This window comes from Lepisma saccharinum, chromosome 20 (genome assembly GCF_977018435.1).
Source record: "Lepisma saccharinum chromosome 20, izLepSacc3.1, whole genome shotgun sequence".
NCBI lineage: Eukaryota > Metazoa > Arthropoda > Insecta > Zygentoma > Lepismatidae > Lepisma > Lepisma saccharinum.
Window position 1 is genome coordinate 26,140,170 of NC_139248.1, and position 15,147 is coordinate 26,155,316.

The 15,147-nt window shown below is 32.8% G+C and overlaps 1 protein-coding gene across 10 annotated transcripts in view; it reads right to left on the bottom strand.

Annotated features, from left to right (window-relative positions):
• The window catches only part of Ca-beta (Calcium channel protein beta subunit), a 588,734-nt gene that overhangs the window by 40,254 nt on the left and 533,333 nt on the right, over positions 1–15,147 (bottom strand). For all 10 annotated transcript variants that reach the window (XR_014443860.1, XM_083142262.1, XM_083142260.1 and 7 more), the window contains 3 exons: positions 9,876–10,041; positions 3,821–3,919; positions 530–830 (listed from right to left, as the gene is read on the bottom strand). Coding sequence is in view for 9 of the 10 variants with exons in the window: in XM_083142262.1 (XP_082998388.1) it covers positions 530–830; positions 3,821–3,919; positions 9,876–10,041 (566 nt within the window). In the remaining variant the exon portion in view is untranslated. The remainder of the gene's footprint in view (positions 1–529; positions 831–3,820; positions 3,920–9,875; positions 10,042–15,147) is intronic.

Below are 15,147 nucleotides of genomic sequence, written 5' to 3' on the forward strand. Positions count from 1 at the left end.
AGGAGACTCGGAACCAGCATGTATCCTGTAGCCTTTGACCACATGGGCCACAGTTAGATTTTATACTAACATAGATTAGTAAAAAAGTAGTGTTGGGCAATGTATCATCCAGATGATATATCGCAATATTGAAAAAATATCGTCCAGGCAATATCAACTAGATGATATATCGTCAAGATATTTTGGTGATATATATCATGTTGGTGATATATCATCACAATATTTGGATATATATGATGTGTTGGCAATATATCATCACAATATTTGGCAATGTTGGTGATATATATCATGAAGACGATATATCGCTGGTATCATGATACAGAAAAATATCGTTTCATCTGTGATGATATATCACGATATCAAATTTCCGATATCGTGCGTCCCTAGTAAAAAGTCATCGTTCATTACTTACCTAGATACATACACTAGAATTAATACTTACATTAAAAATAATGATAATATTTTCGATATATCTACATGTGCTAGTGTAACCTTCAAAAAATAATTTCAAAATAATGACAGAACTAACCTGGAGGAGTAGAGTTGGTTCTCACTATGCTCCCGGCATGATCAGCACGAGGGGAAGCTTGAGGGGAAGGCAACGGCCGTGGGACGGGGGGATTCACAGGGTTCACTGGCGGATGAGTTGCCCGCCAGTAGGCCTCCAGGTACTCTGCTATATGCTCACATGCATCTTCCAATTGATTCTCATCCAATATCACATCGAACATTTCCGGCGGGCACTGAGCCAATTTTTCAGCAGCTACCATTTGCACATTTAAATTTCTTGTTTGCGATTTCCCACGAGATTTAATCAATCGCTGTAGTACCTAAAGAATAAAAATTTCATTTCAAAACCACATCTTGAAACAGATGAAATGCACAGTGGTACAGTATAATGCATTTTTGTACTGAGGCATCCATTGTACTTTGTTGCATGATCTCTATTTCCAACGTCTGAGTCATGGGCATCAGAAGAAATTTTTATAAGGGGAGGGGGTCAATATATTGATAAAACTTTAATATGGTAGTAGAAATGATAACAATAACAATAATAATTATTATAAACTGTAATAATGAACCAAATGTATTATTATTATTATTATTATTATTATTCTGTCCTTTGGGAAACAGAATGCACAGATGAGAGAATATCCAGCAGAATTATTTTCCTTCATTATTTTCTACATTTCATACAGTTAGTGTAGTGAAATGCAGGGAGGGATTTGCCACTAGGTTATCTTAGACTATAGCCTAGGGGCAGCAAATCAAGGGAGACCAAACAAAAATGAGACACTGAAGGGGGAGAAGCAACAAAGACCATCGACTATTAAAATTCCTTAATATTGAGATAATAGCAAATAAAACAACATGTCTAGTCCTTTTCCTAGCTTATTTCATGAAAGAACATATAAGGAAAAAGTTTTTAGGATTTAAATAACTTCTTACATCACAACACTATTTTCAGGAGTCACGCAACAGTTCTCGAATATAAACAATTGTTCCCCAAAGAAACTAATGTAGATGTTTTTAATGATAACTGAAAGTCAAGTGGAGGGATATTGATGGTTGATATATCATTCTTTTTCAGTTCACGACCAGTGTGGCTACCGTAATGTAGTGTCGGTTCCTTTTCATTTGGTGCTTGTGCAGTATTATTGTTGTGGCAAAATGCATAGTGCAAGTGGCGCTATGGAAATGAAGTTTAATGAATAATTTTTAATAAGATGTGTCTACATTTTAAAATTTACAAGTGTTATTAATGCAGAGCATGCAATTTGTGGAAGTGAAGTACCATGATAACAAAACTGTTATTATTGATGATGATGATGATGATGTCAGCAGGCCCTAAAACATAGGATAGCCTAGGGGCTCAAATTTTATAAATCTTCCCCTGGTGAAATGCACAGTTATTCTATTTTGTTAATAAATTCAAGAAAAGATTTTAAGTGTTTGGAGGAAATTTTACTCATAACATTTATGCTGTTTGACCTCCTACATAAAACTAATTTTTGGAATTTTTAAAAATGGAAGAATTTATTATTCGATTAAATTGGTAGAATATGAAAATGTAACCTACTTGGTTCATGTATTTCATGCTCAATTTTTTGATCTAACACAGTTCTTACTTCGGTTATTTTGTTCTATTTAAAAAAAATCAAACTTTATTTCCATTAACTATAAAAATAACAAGCTATCTGCTTTTTTGTAACTTGAAATGAACAATGCCAATTTTCAGATAGGGGGTTGACGGACTGGTTCAAACCTCCCTCCCAACACCCATGGTCTGAGCTGGCACCATTGTAGTGGTATTGGTATAGGGAAATACCATCTGGAATTCAATCCAGTTGATACTTATCTGGAGTTTGGGTATCTCATGATCCACATTTGCATAGTCTAAATATTTTGGAAAGGATGCAACATATATAACTTTTTATTAACTTTACGCTAAGTTAATTTGGTGCATTGTTTCTTTTTTCTTATTAAATTTTAATATTACATTTTAGTATTATATGATAATGTCACATGTGAACTTATGAATGAATATTTCAAGATATAACTCTGGTTGACTGAGAAGAATTGCTGTATTCAGTAAAGGTACTTGTATTGGGTTGAATGGTAAAATTCCTATTGGTGGTCATAACATTTCCAATTTAATTGTTGGGGATAGGTTTCTGTGGAAAAATGCTCAAAAAAATGATACAAAGAACAATACTTCTGAAATATAAATAGAATTATACCTCATCATAGGCCACTTACATATTAAATTAATAAATATTTGGTATCAAAAGGATATTGGCATAAATATCAGCATTGTTTCAACTCATAATTACTCTTAAGTTAACTGGTGATTTATTGTTAGCGTTAGATATTTTTAGGGGGGTGACTACCCCTCTTCCCTCCCTTTTAATCCTTCCCATGACCACATTAGGTTTACTTTGTCACAGAGGTTTCATTATCATGCAACACAGAAACAATACCAAAAAAATGCAATTAACATCTATATGATCCAAAAGTTCACAAATAAATATATATGTTAAAGTCAAATAAATCAGGGTAGTGAGAAAATCTAAAATAATGGAGCAACTCAGTTTCTTTTATTGCATGTAACAACATTACACTCCTGAAATTTAGCACAAGACATGGGTAATTAGCATAGTAGAGTAGTTGGTTAGCACATAAAATTTATGTAAAATCACAGGTCAGATCCCCACCACTGGCAAAATGAAGATAAAGCAAGAGGTGTTCTCTTAAAATGAATATATAGTTGATAGAGAGATTGCCAGTAGCTAATACTAATTTACACTGATGCTATAGTAAACAAACATTTTAACTAACATTCAAGCACAGGCAAGTGTCAAAATATCAGATAAAAATAAATTTAAATATCTGTATTTTTTTTTGGACACTGAAGTACATTTGATCTTAAATTAATTTATTGAGAGAAAATAATTACAGCCTAATAGTTACTTTTGGTATATACATGATTAGTTTTCATGCAAATTATGTTACAACTGTTGTACAAGTTTTAAAACAGTTACAACACAAATCATACAGTGTATGTGAATAGCTTAGTTCAAAATAGTGAAAAGCAGGTTAGGTTTTATCTCAAAAGGCAGCCATTTTGAAATAAATTCTATGCTGGAAACTCAACATATCTTATATCAGGGCATGCAGTGAGCAACAAATATAAAGTTGTAATATCAATTTGCTGTGATTATAAAATATTAAATATTAAAATAAATGCATGAATAACGCAGATGTTTATATTTTTTTTAAAAAAATGTTATTATTAACTATCAATATTAATGCCACTTACTTTTGGTGATGATATTTTAAGATACACAATTGTTGGTGCTAATGATGTTTTTGCTAATTGGGATGGATGATTGATTGTGTCACAGTCTAACACTACCAGCTGAAAAAGACAAAGAGAAGAAATAACAACATGAAGAGAACTGAATTTTACATGAAATTTATATCATGCAATGTTAGTTGGTTATTACCCATTTGTCTTTACTTCATTAGAATATACTCTTAAATTTCTCCCTCGTAGGTTCAAATCCTATTTGGGAAAAAATTGAAGAAGGCCCCCTTTAACCCTTAAAAGCACTTTCATCTTTACAACATATCTGGCACATTCAGGTCTATCCATTTTAGTCAGCTGACTGACAGAAATTGTAACTGAAAATAATTAAATTATTTGTTAAATTATTTCTGCTAATGGAGAGATTAAAATACATATTTTTACATGTTAAATGATAGTTATTTTTCTTATTACAATTATATTGCATTGATTTAAGCATGATGGGGCCTATGAGACACAGCATGCTATAAAGAACCTAACATTTTATATTTCATATTCTTGTGGAAAATTAAAACTTTCTCTGGTTATTCGTTCACGTTTTGAAACCAACTTTAACTAACTAACTAACTAACTAACTCTCTAGCCTTCTTAAACCCGAAGGTTCATGGCTGCAGCAACACAGGCCTTCCATCTGTCCCTATCTTGAGCAAGATCTATATACTCTTTTCCATTCCTACCGATTTCCTTTAGGTCCATCTCAACGTTGTCCCTCCATCTTCGTCTTGGCCTTCCTACAGGTCTCTTACCATCTGGTTTCCCAACAAGAATCCTGTAAACTCCTCTTTCCTCTCCCATTCGTGCCACATGGCCTGCCCACCTAAGTCTTCTTGATTTAATTATTCTAATAATATCTGGACATGAATACAAATTATGTAGTTCTAAATTATGTAACCTTCTCCACTCACCTGTCTCCTCATCCCTTTTAGGTCCAAATATTTTCCTAAGAATCTTATTTTCAAATACTCTCAATTTATGTTCCTCCTTTAATGTAAGGGACCAAGTTTCACACCCGTATAATACTACAGGCAAAATTACTGTTTTGTATATTTTAACTTTTAGTTTCTTAGATATTAAACGAGAAGACAAAAGTTTATGAAGAGAGAAGTAACATGCATTTCCTGAATTAAGCCTACTTTTTATTTCCTCTTTAATATAATTTTCATTTGTTAATATTACTCCTAAGTATTTGAATTTGGAAACTGGTTCAAACGAGTTGTTATCAATAATTAGATTTTGATTATTACCTAACACTTGGTTTCGGCCTGTAAGCATATATTTAGTTTTCTCTTTGTTAACTTCCAAACCTATCTCTTTAGCAGTTTTGAAAAATATTTTAACATTATTCTTAATCGTATTTATATCATCCCCCAGTAAGTCTACATCATCTGCATATGCTAACAACTGAGTCACACCATTTAATTTTAGTCCTTCTTTAGTTTCTTTTACCTTCCGAACAGCATATTCTAAGGCAAAATTAAAGAGCAATGGAGATAATGCATCTCCTTGTTTTAACCCATCATGAATTATAAATTTGTCAGACATATTATTACCCACACGAATTTTACTTTCTGTTTCACTGGTGCATATTTTTATCATACTAACAAGCTTCTTAGGTATTCCAAACTCTACTAATATATTATATAATTTATCTCTTTTGACCGAATCATATGCTTTTTTGAAATCAATGAATAGCTGATGGACATTTTGATTATATTCCCACTTTTTTTCAAGTGTCTGTCTGATGTGAAAAATTTGATCTGTAGTTGATCTGTTACGTTTAAATCCACATTGATAATCACCTATAATTTCATTAGCATATGGGGTTAGTCTTGTTAAAAGAATGTTAGACAATATTTTGTATGTTGTTGAGAGTAGAGAAATTCCACGGTAATTATTGCAGTTCATTTTATCACCTTTTTTAAACACAGGAACAATTATGGATTCTTTCCACTGTTGAGGGATTTCTTCTTTAATCCATATTAAACAAATTAATTTATGAATTTGACATATTAATGAATTTCCACCATATTTAATTAACTCAGCTGGTATTAAATCAATGCCAGGTGCTTTGTTATTCTTAAGCCTTTTAATAGCATCTTTAACTTCAGTCAAGTTAGGTTCTGGAACTAAAGGTTCTGCTGTGTGTACTTCATTCACTTCTGATTTATCTCCTACATGGACATTTAAAAGGTCATTAAAGTAGTTCTTCCATCTATTTAGAATATCGCTTGGGTCAGCTAGAAAATCACCGTCTTTATCTTTTATCAAGTTTACTTTAGGTTGCCACCCCTTTCTAAACTCATTTACACCTTTATATAAATCTCTGATATTTTTATTTTTGCTGTTTGTTTCAATTTCGTTAATTTTGCTTTTCAAGTAATCTCTTTTTTTATTTCTAAACGTGCGGTTAACTTCTCGCTTTATTGTATTATAATTGCTTAGATTTGTATCATCCGAGTTATTTAACCACCTAAGTCTAGCCTGATTTCTTATTTCTATTAGATTATGACATTCATTATCAAACCATGGCTTACTTTTTCTTGGTTTATGGTATCCTATAGTTTCTTTAGCTGCTGATTCTATTGCATTACGTATGTGCTCCCATTTCTTATTTACGTCTGTTTCATTTATATTTTCATCATCATTTAAATCCTGCAAAACATCAAATCTATTTGACAGTTTAATTTGGTAATCTTTCTTAATTCTTTCATCAGCAAACTTTCCTATATCAAATTTTATAACTTTTAGATTTTGTTGCTTATGATTTATCACTGAGAGTCTTTCTCTTAATTTAGCAATTACTAAATAATGGTCACTGGCACAGTCAGCACCTCTATGTGTACGAACGTCAATTATACTAGTATGCCTTCTCTTATCAATGAGAATATGATCTATCTGATTATGAGTTTTACCATCTGGAGAAGACCAGGTATATTTATGGATATCTTTATGTTTAAAAGTGGTACTTTTCACAATTAAATTCTTTGAGGTTGCAAAAGTAATCAATCTTATACCATTATCATTACTTAATTCATGAAGACTTTCTTTACCAATCGTGGGTTTAAATGTCTCTTCTTTGCCAATCTGTGCATTACAGTCACCTAACAGAATTTTCATATCATACTGAGAAAATTTATCAAAGACCTGTTCTAACTCTGTATAAAAATCATCTTTAGTATTATCATCTTTATCTTCCGTTGGTGCATGTATGTTTATTAAAATAATTTTACACCACCTACCCTGTAAAACTGCATATGATATCCTATCATTAATAAACCAACTTTAAACATTTTAATTATTACTTAACTCTATATATTGTTTTCTAATTTATCTCGATACCATTGTGCTTTTAGAGTAGGGGTACCAGACATCCTCTGTTTTCCGGACATGTCCTACATTTTAGCTTTGTGTACCGCGTCCGGGAAGTATTTCAAAATGTCATACACTTTGAGCGTCACATAGCATAAATTAGGAAAATACGTGTTTCAGTTGAACAAAGAGAAGTCATGCAAGTTACAAGCATATGGACTGTACACTTAAACTCAATAGTGAAATTTATTTTGATTCAGTCGTTGTCCAAAAAGAAAGAAATGTGTATCCTGCTAGAACAAAGACAGACACTTCTGGAAACATTCCAAGTAATGTTAATTGCTGAATATTTGTTTGCTATTTCAGGTCATAATGCAAATGTTGAGAGAGTGCTTTCATTAATATCAACACAACGGATGCATGATGGAGTCTGTACTGGTACTGGTTCAATATAATTTCAAAGAGTTTAACTCTTCAGAGTTTCATAAGTATATTTTGACTAAACCTGAAAATTTTGAGAAAAAATGGCTCCTCTGAGAAGTAAGAGTTAAAATATTTGTATTGTTTAGTATTGATTACAAGTCTGGAAACTTTTCATTTAGAAAATCATTAAGAAATCATATTATTTTAAAACTGAAAATATGTGTTAATTTTACAATACTTTTTAATGTGTTCTAGAAATATGTATTATTTACTCCGTATGTTTTATGTCCTATATTTTGACTTAATGTCCTACATTTTGGGACAGCATGTCCTACTTTTTCCTAATAGTGATCTGGTAACCCTATTTTAGAGACTAACATGATGTTGAAGAGTAAATCAATGGACATATCCAACGAACATTGCATAGTAGGCAAGACCATCACTACTAATTTCCAGGAAACAACAGCTGTCAGGGCATGAATTAACAGGGGAGAGGAGAAGTACCATGGATCCCTCTCAATAGATACAAATATCCCTTTGAGGGATAATTTAATAATCCCCTCACATTTGTAACAAATATTTCCATTAGATTAAGCTTCTTAATGAAGCAAATATCATTTCATCTATTCCAGTGTCATCACATCAGTGCAATAGTCTGACTATTGTAAAACAGCTTATTATCAAGAAATACTCAACAATATTTCAAGTATCTGTTGGCTAAAAAATCAAAATGAAATTTAAAAAAATAAAATAGACCAAATGCTCAGAAGAGAAATTTGTGTGAGAAAATAAATATTCTTTGGAAGGTTTAAAATTACTTTCATAAAAAAATATACTAATAATATGCAATTGTATCAACCCTCATAAATTTATAAACATAATTTTGCTGTCAATATATAATGGGATCAGTTTCTAAAATTATATGTTGCCATCAGTGGTGCAGCAAAGGGTGGGCGAAGTGGGCATCCAATCGGGGTGATATGAAAGATGTAATAAATAGAAGTAAGAAAAATAGATAGAAAGGGTTAATTTTTATGGACAATAATATTAAAACTTTCTGTTTTTATCTGGTTAAATTTTAGTTTAGCATCATAATTTGAATGAATACATTAAATCAGAGGCGTAAGTCTGGAAAAAAGTAGATTTTTTTTTCAAATTTCTCATAAGAAGCATTACGCAAAAATTTATGATAACTTGCTTGGATATTTTTATCCATCAATTCTATTCTTGAATAAAAAAGCACTTGGTCTTGTCTATTCTTCTTTCTCTTCACCTCGCACTCCCGATTTTAACAATAAAGCACCTTCAACTGCCAAGGAGCAAGATGTGAAGCATTTAAATGCTTGCGTTGTTTTCAACTATAGTAGTGCCTGGATAATATTAGCAGTTCCTTCCTTCCTACAACTTCAGATGCAGAAATTGTCCTCTGTAATGAGTACGAGGATGATTTATCCTCAGAATTTCCTGATCAAGTTCTACGTTTCAGGAATGTGCTTAATATATCAAATAACAACAGCATCCACAAGTGCCTTGGCAAAGCTTCTTTTCCTTGATAACTTTACAGTTGCTTCAGTGTTCTCTGTACCACCTTCTGTTTGTTTCTCACTCTTCCAGTAACAGTCACTACACAATAATTATCTAAAAAAAATAGCATATTTAAGGATATTTCAGTTATGTTTTAGTGCCTGAAGAACATCTTTAAAAACGTACTATGTATTACTTTCGATCAAGAAAATTTCAGCAGTGTGTTTGTCAAGTGTAAATTTCTCCATCGCATATTATTAATTATCATTTTGGTCAGTAATTTATTATTATTTAAATATAATAATCTGCTGACGTATCCCTAAAGACATTGTATCGATTTCATATTAAGATTTCAAATTTAAAGAATGGATGGGGGCCTTGCATTCTAATCTCGCCCAGGGCCTCGCAATATGTTGCTACACCACTGGTTGCCATACATATGTTCTGCCTTTTTAACTTCCTAGAAAATTATGCTCACACATACTGTATTGGTAACATTGGCTGGTACTTCATCTTCAATGGTCATGTAAGCAAATTACTAACTTTTTCGCAAAAGTTACTTGTAGAGGTTCTATTAAAACATACACCAAATGGTGGCAAGGGCCACTGAAATTAATAGAACTTCTACAAGTACGTTTCGTGGAAAAAGTTCATTATTTGCTTACATGTATTTATTATACAACCACATAATTTATTCGACAAATATGAATTGAAAAGTTATTTTGAAATGTATCATAACACAAGAGCTTACCTGTAAAGTTCTCGCTAAATCAAATATTCTCTCTATCTCTGCCTGCACCTCTGCCAAGCATAACGACCTTGAATTGGATCTTTCCATTATCACCATCCTAGATGGATTATTCAATAATGATCGCTTGGCTAGTGATATGTCAGCTGTGACTCTGGTGATGATTATCCTAGAGGAAAATAGTAAAATATGTAATACAAATCTAAATAAATAAGAGAAAAACACACTACAATAAAAAGTATACTAAGTAATTGGACATTACTGCTCTACAATCTACAAAGAAGAGAAAAACACTCCATTGCTGTCATTGAATATTAAGCCCTACGTGAGCGAAGGGAGTCTGGGTGATGCAATCAGCATTGTCAAAATGTACAGTGTTCTTCAACATATTGTTATAACTTTATTCAGTGCCAAGTGTGTGTATCATAATGAAGTTGAAAGCCATACACAGCAAAACTAGATACATAAATCTAATATTGTTGATTTTTCTGGCAACAAAGAAGGGAGGGAAGTTATACAACATGGCTACACAAGGCAGTGGTGGATCAAGGAATTGCACTTGGTGGGGAGGGGGGGGGGGCGATTTTCGCATGAAAGTTCATTCTAATCAATATTTACATAGTTTTTTTACATAAATAATATGTATATAGCACTACTGCATGGACTATAGGGATTAACATGAAATTTGGGATACTGGGTTAGAATTCAGGATAAGTAAAGAATGTTTATTATTTTCTTCCATCATTATTATATCAGATGTCATGATAGACCTCAGATATAAAGATACGAAGAAACAAGGACCTTTTTTTCTAGAATTATGTCACCCCTGTTGAGCCAAGAATGTATAAAAATATACATAAAGCATTAGGGTCATTATTTATTTATTTGTAGAAGATCTCAATGCAAATAATAATAATCATCATTATCATTTTGATAATTGACATGGATTCATTACAATATTTACAAATATCCAAAATATCATTTAATATGCATCCATGATGTTTACATCAATGAAATAAAGGATAGCTTACATATATAATACTGATAAATATGAATGAATGAATATACATATAAAATATCGATTAAATATAATGTATGCAAGAACCTAGTCTACGCATTTCATTTGGGAGGGCTGATTATTCCCATTGCTCTTCCCATGGATCCGTGCCCAACACATGGTCACTCAGCCACAAGCAAAAGGAGAAGCGAGAGGAGAAAACAAAAGACTGTCCACTTTAGTTCATGAGTTGGCCATGCTCTTTCTCTTCTTGGTATGACTTTATATTATAAGCAAGTTGACACACTGGTAGATATAAATTTGAATAAATTAAAATGTATAAGGTAAGATGGCATTAATAAGCAGTAAGAAACTGCTTGAAGATTTTTATAGTGCTAGATGTTACTGTTGAGGATGTCATATTGAAGAATATATTAAATTCACACATTCATTAACACATTTTTACATAATTAAAAATGTACTACTTTAATGACAACTTCATTATGAGCATTGTTTTTAAAATATATTTGCATATTCATGTTTATTAATTTATGTAAAATACATGTATGCATGCAATAGATTGATTTGTTATTTAGCATTGCTTTTCTGCCACTTCTGGCTAATTGTAATAAGGATGGGTGATGATATGAAATTAATGAAGGGACGCTCAGAAGGAACATCCATGCCCAGACTGGGATTTGAATCCAGGACCCCTGGCATCATAGAACACTGTCATAACCACTCCACCATGGAGGTTAGCTGTATACACAATACAAACAGGGTCAGATTTACGCCTGGGCCAAGAAGCACATGGATTTGGGGTGGCACAATTGCCCAGACATTACCTATCACTTACTTTATTTTTACTTCATGCTATATCTGAAAATAGTTGTTTGTAGTCACAGTGAGTTTGATGTTTGGCTTCAAACAATAGACAAAATTTGAGTTGCATAAATTAACAATGTGTTTTGCATTTTAAAAATTTCGTAAATTGCAACAGGATGTATACAATTTCGTAAAAGCAAAATTTCCAGGTTTTCCCGACCAAGAGCCGAAATTTTCCAGACCAAATTGTTAGAACAATTAGTGTACATGTCTGGAAAAAGGTCACTTTGGTTCAGCTAAATGCACACTTAGAATCCCACTAAAACAAGTACTGGAATTAGATCATGTGTAAAGGTAGTAACGAGAAGGGAAACTCAATAGTAATTGACTGTTGGATATGGGGGTGGGAAGCAAGTATCAGGGGTGAGTTTTTGAGTGGTACTTGTCAATTTTGACTAATAATTAACAAGTAATATTTTTTTTATAAAAAAATCATAAGTTAATGCATGATATTAATTATAGTACAATTTAATAACACACATAGTTCTCAAGAACTATTTACCAAAACAAGAAACAGGATAGTGGTAAATTCCAATAGACACCTATTTTAATAGATTTCTACATGAAAAAGTTCAAATTTTATTGTACCTACTGGTAATAGTATATCAAACTGAAGAATAGTTTGTTAGCAACAAGTTTTAGATTTCTTGATTATCCTTTCATTCCTTCTTTGTTCAAAAACTTACTTTTAGTGGGCTACTAAAGACTTTTTCCAGACATAAGAAATTCTCTGACTTTTCCACGATTTGCAGGTTTTCAAGACTGGTAGACACCCTGTTCCACGAATAGTGAAAGAAATACCAGTCTAAAGTTGTGATCTGGAGGCACATAGTGGTTCGGATCCCACTTTAAACTGTAGGTCCAGTCCCGATTAGCCTTACTGTGCATAAAGTGGACTTAAAACACCAACTCAATCAATCAATCAATAAAGTTGTGATCAGGCAAGAGAAGACAGACAGATAAGATTTCTGAATATTTACTGATGTAGTCGTGATATAATACGATGATAAATGTTTAATATTAATTTTACAAACAAAACACAATATGAGCACACTGTTAATTATCTTCAATTATGTTTAATATAATATATTAGTAAAATATTTTCATTAAACAAAACAAACATTTTTTGTGGGTTAAACAAAATTATTCGGACACATGGAAGGAGAAACAGGAAAACATGCTTGAAACGCAACAAACAGAAATGTCAGTATCTGGTAGGCATCCCTTTCATTTTTAACACCTCGGATAAACGATTTGGCATACTTTCTATCAATTTTCTGGTGTACACTGGCGATATGTTGGCCCATTCATGTTGAAGTCTCTCCTTGAGGTCTGCCTTCGAGGTTATAGGTGTTTTCCTCACTTCTTTATCCAACTTACACCAGAGGTGCTCAATGACGTTCAAGTCTGGAGACTGCGGTGGAGGATGAAGCACTTTTAGGCAGTTGTACAATAACCATTCTTGTACTACGTGGGAAGTGTGCTCGGGGTCATTATCTTCATAAAACATAAAGTTACAAAGAATTCCCATCAATTCAGCACTAGTCTTTAGATTTGACTTCAGAATGTCCAGGTAACGGTACCTGTCCGTTGCCTGTTCGATGAAAGCCAATTTACCAACGCCTTGGGCCGACATGCAGCCCCAAACCATTACGTGACCACCCCCGTGCTTCACTGTTGCTTGCAAATTTTTCCCTCGGAGCTCCTCAATTGGTTTACGCCACACTGTTACCCTCCCATCTGACTCACAAATATTGAATTTACTCTCGTCAGTGAAAATTACCTGATTCCACCATGTCTGATCCTTTCCTAAGTGTTCCTTTGCGAACACCAGTCTTTTTGTCCTGTTTGGCTTACTTACAAATTGATTTCTCCTGGCTACATGGCCATGATAGTTTGCCCTTCTGAGCACTCTTCGTATAGTTTCAGGATAACTATCCTTTCCACACTCCTCAGCTCACACCATTGGAGCACTCATCTTTGTTTTTTTTTGTTTTTTTAATTTTCATCACGATTACTGTCTCTTCTCTGGGGGAAAAAATTCTTGGTCTCCCTGTATGACCGTGGAACTCGATCCTGTCTTCATCTTTAAATCGCTTAATAATATCTGCAACTGTACTTGTTTTCATTTTCAACATTGAGGCAATTGCATGGTAAGTTTTACCCTTAGCGTGGTGCCATATCACTAACTGACGTTGTTCAAATGAACTTTCCTTTCCTCTTCGTCCCATTTCTACATAGAAAATGTTCTTATATCACAACTTTGTTAAACAAAACGCGATCGTAATTGCTATAGAAACCTACAGGAAACCAGAGTTAATATATATGAACAGAGTATACATACATCAATCAATCCGTAAATCGAAATTGTCACTGTATCGCAAACTTACGTTAACATTTACTATGTGTCTGAATCATTTTGTGGCACTATTTTTGCAACGGTAGGGATTCATCCTTCGTTATATTGTTGCTGATGTTCATTTTTTAACTTTTTATAGTCCAATTTTGTGCTAAACATGACTTTTTTAAACGAAAATCAACTTCAACGCTGTACACAGATTTCACTCCCTTCCCGCTCTTAAACGTTAGAAATTTACTGTGTGTCCGAATAATTATGTGACTCACTGTAGGTATTAGAAGATATTGTAACAAGCTGAAGAGCTTTAAAACAGGGTCTAATTTATAGATCTATCTCTCGAGAGATAGTGTTACATAAGAGTTGTAAACTGAACATTAGTCATATAAAATATCAAAACTATAGTTTCAGAGCTTCATTGATACATAAAAATGTGCTGGTTTGGTAGCCAAGTGCATTAAGTGGTCAATTTTCAATTTTGCCACTACACTGCCCAGGCTCGAATCCCCGCCTGGGTATGGATGTTCTTTGCGAGTGTCCCTTCATCAATTTCATATCATCACTCATCTCATCATTGCAATTAACCAAAAGTGGCAGAAATGTAATGTAAAATAACCAAAATACAAATATATAAATATTATGGCTGAGACGATACCACTTTGAACAGACACCAGTACCAATGCTGATACTCTCACCGATACCCACCGATACTGATACTGATAATTTGAAATAATTAAAAGTTGTTCAAAATATTGATTAATACTTGTTTGTAATTATTCCACTTCAATTATATGCATAAATTTACCAAGATTTTTGCTTTAACATATTCGAGAATTATGTGAGAATATCAAACTACATGATATGTTATCACTAGAGGGACATATTTTTGGTAAATAATAAAAAAAGTCAATTTTGGGTTCAAAAGCGGTAAATAAAATGAAATTTCTCTGTTATAGCGGTGAAAAAGCAGCATATAAAATTACATTTTGGTTTTAAAAATGTGAATATAATCTTAAATTTGATTTAAAAACTGCACT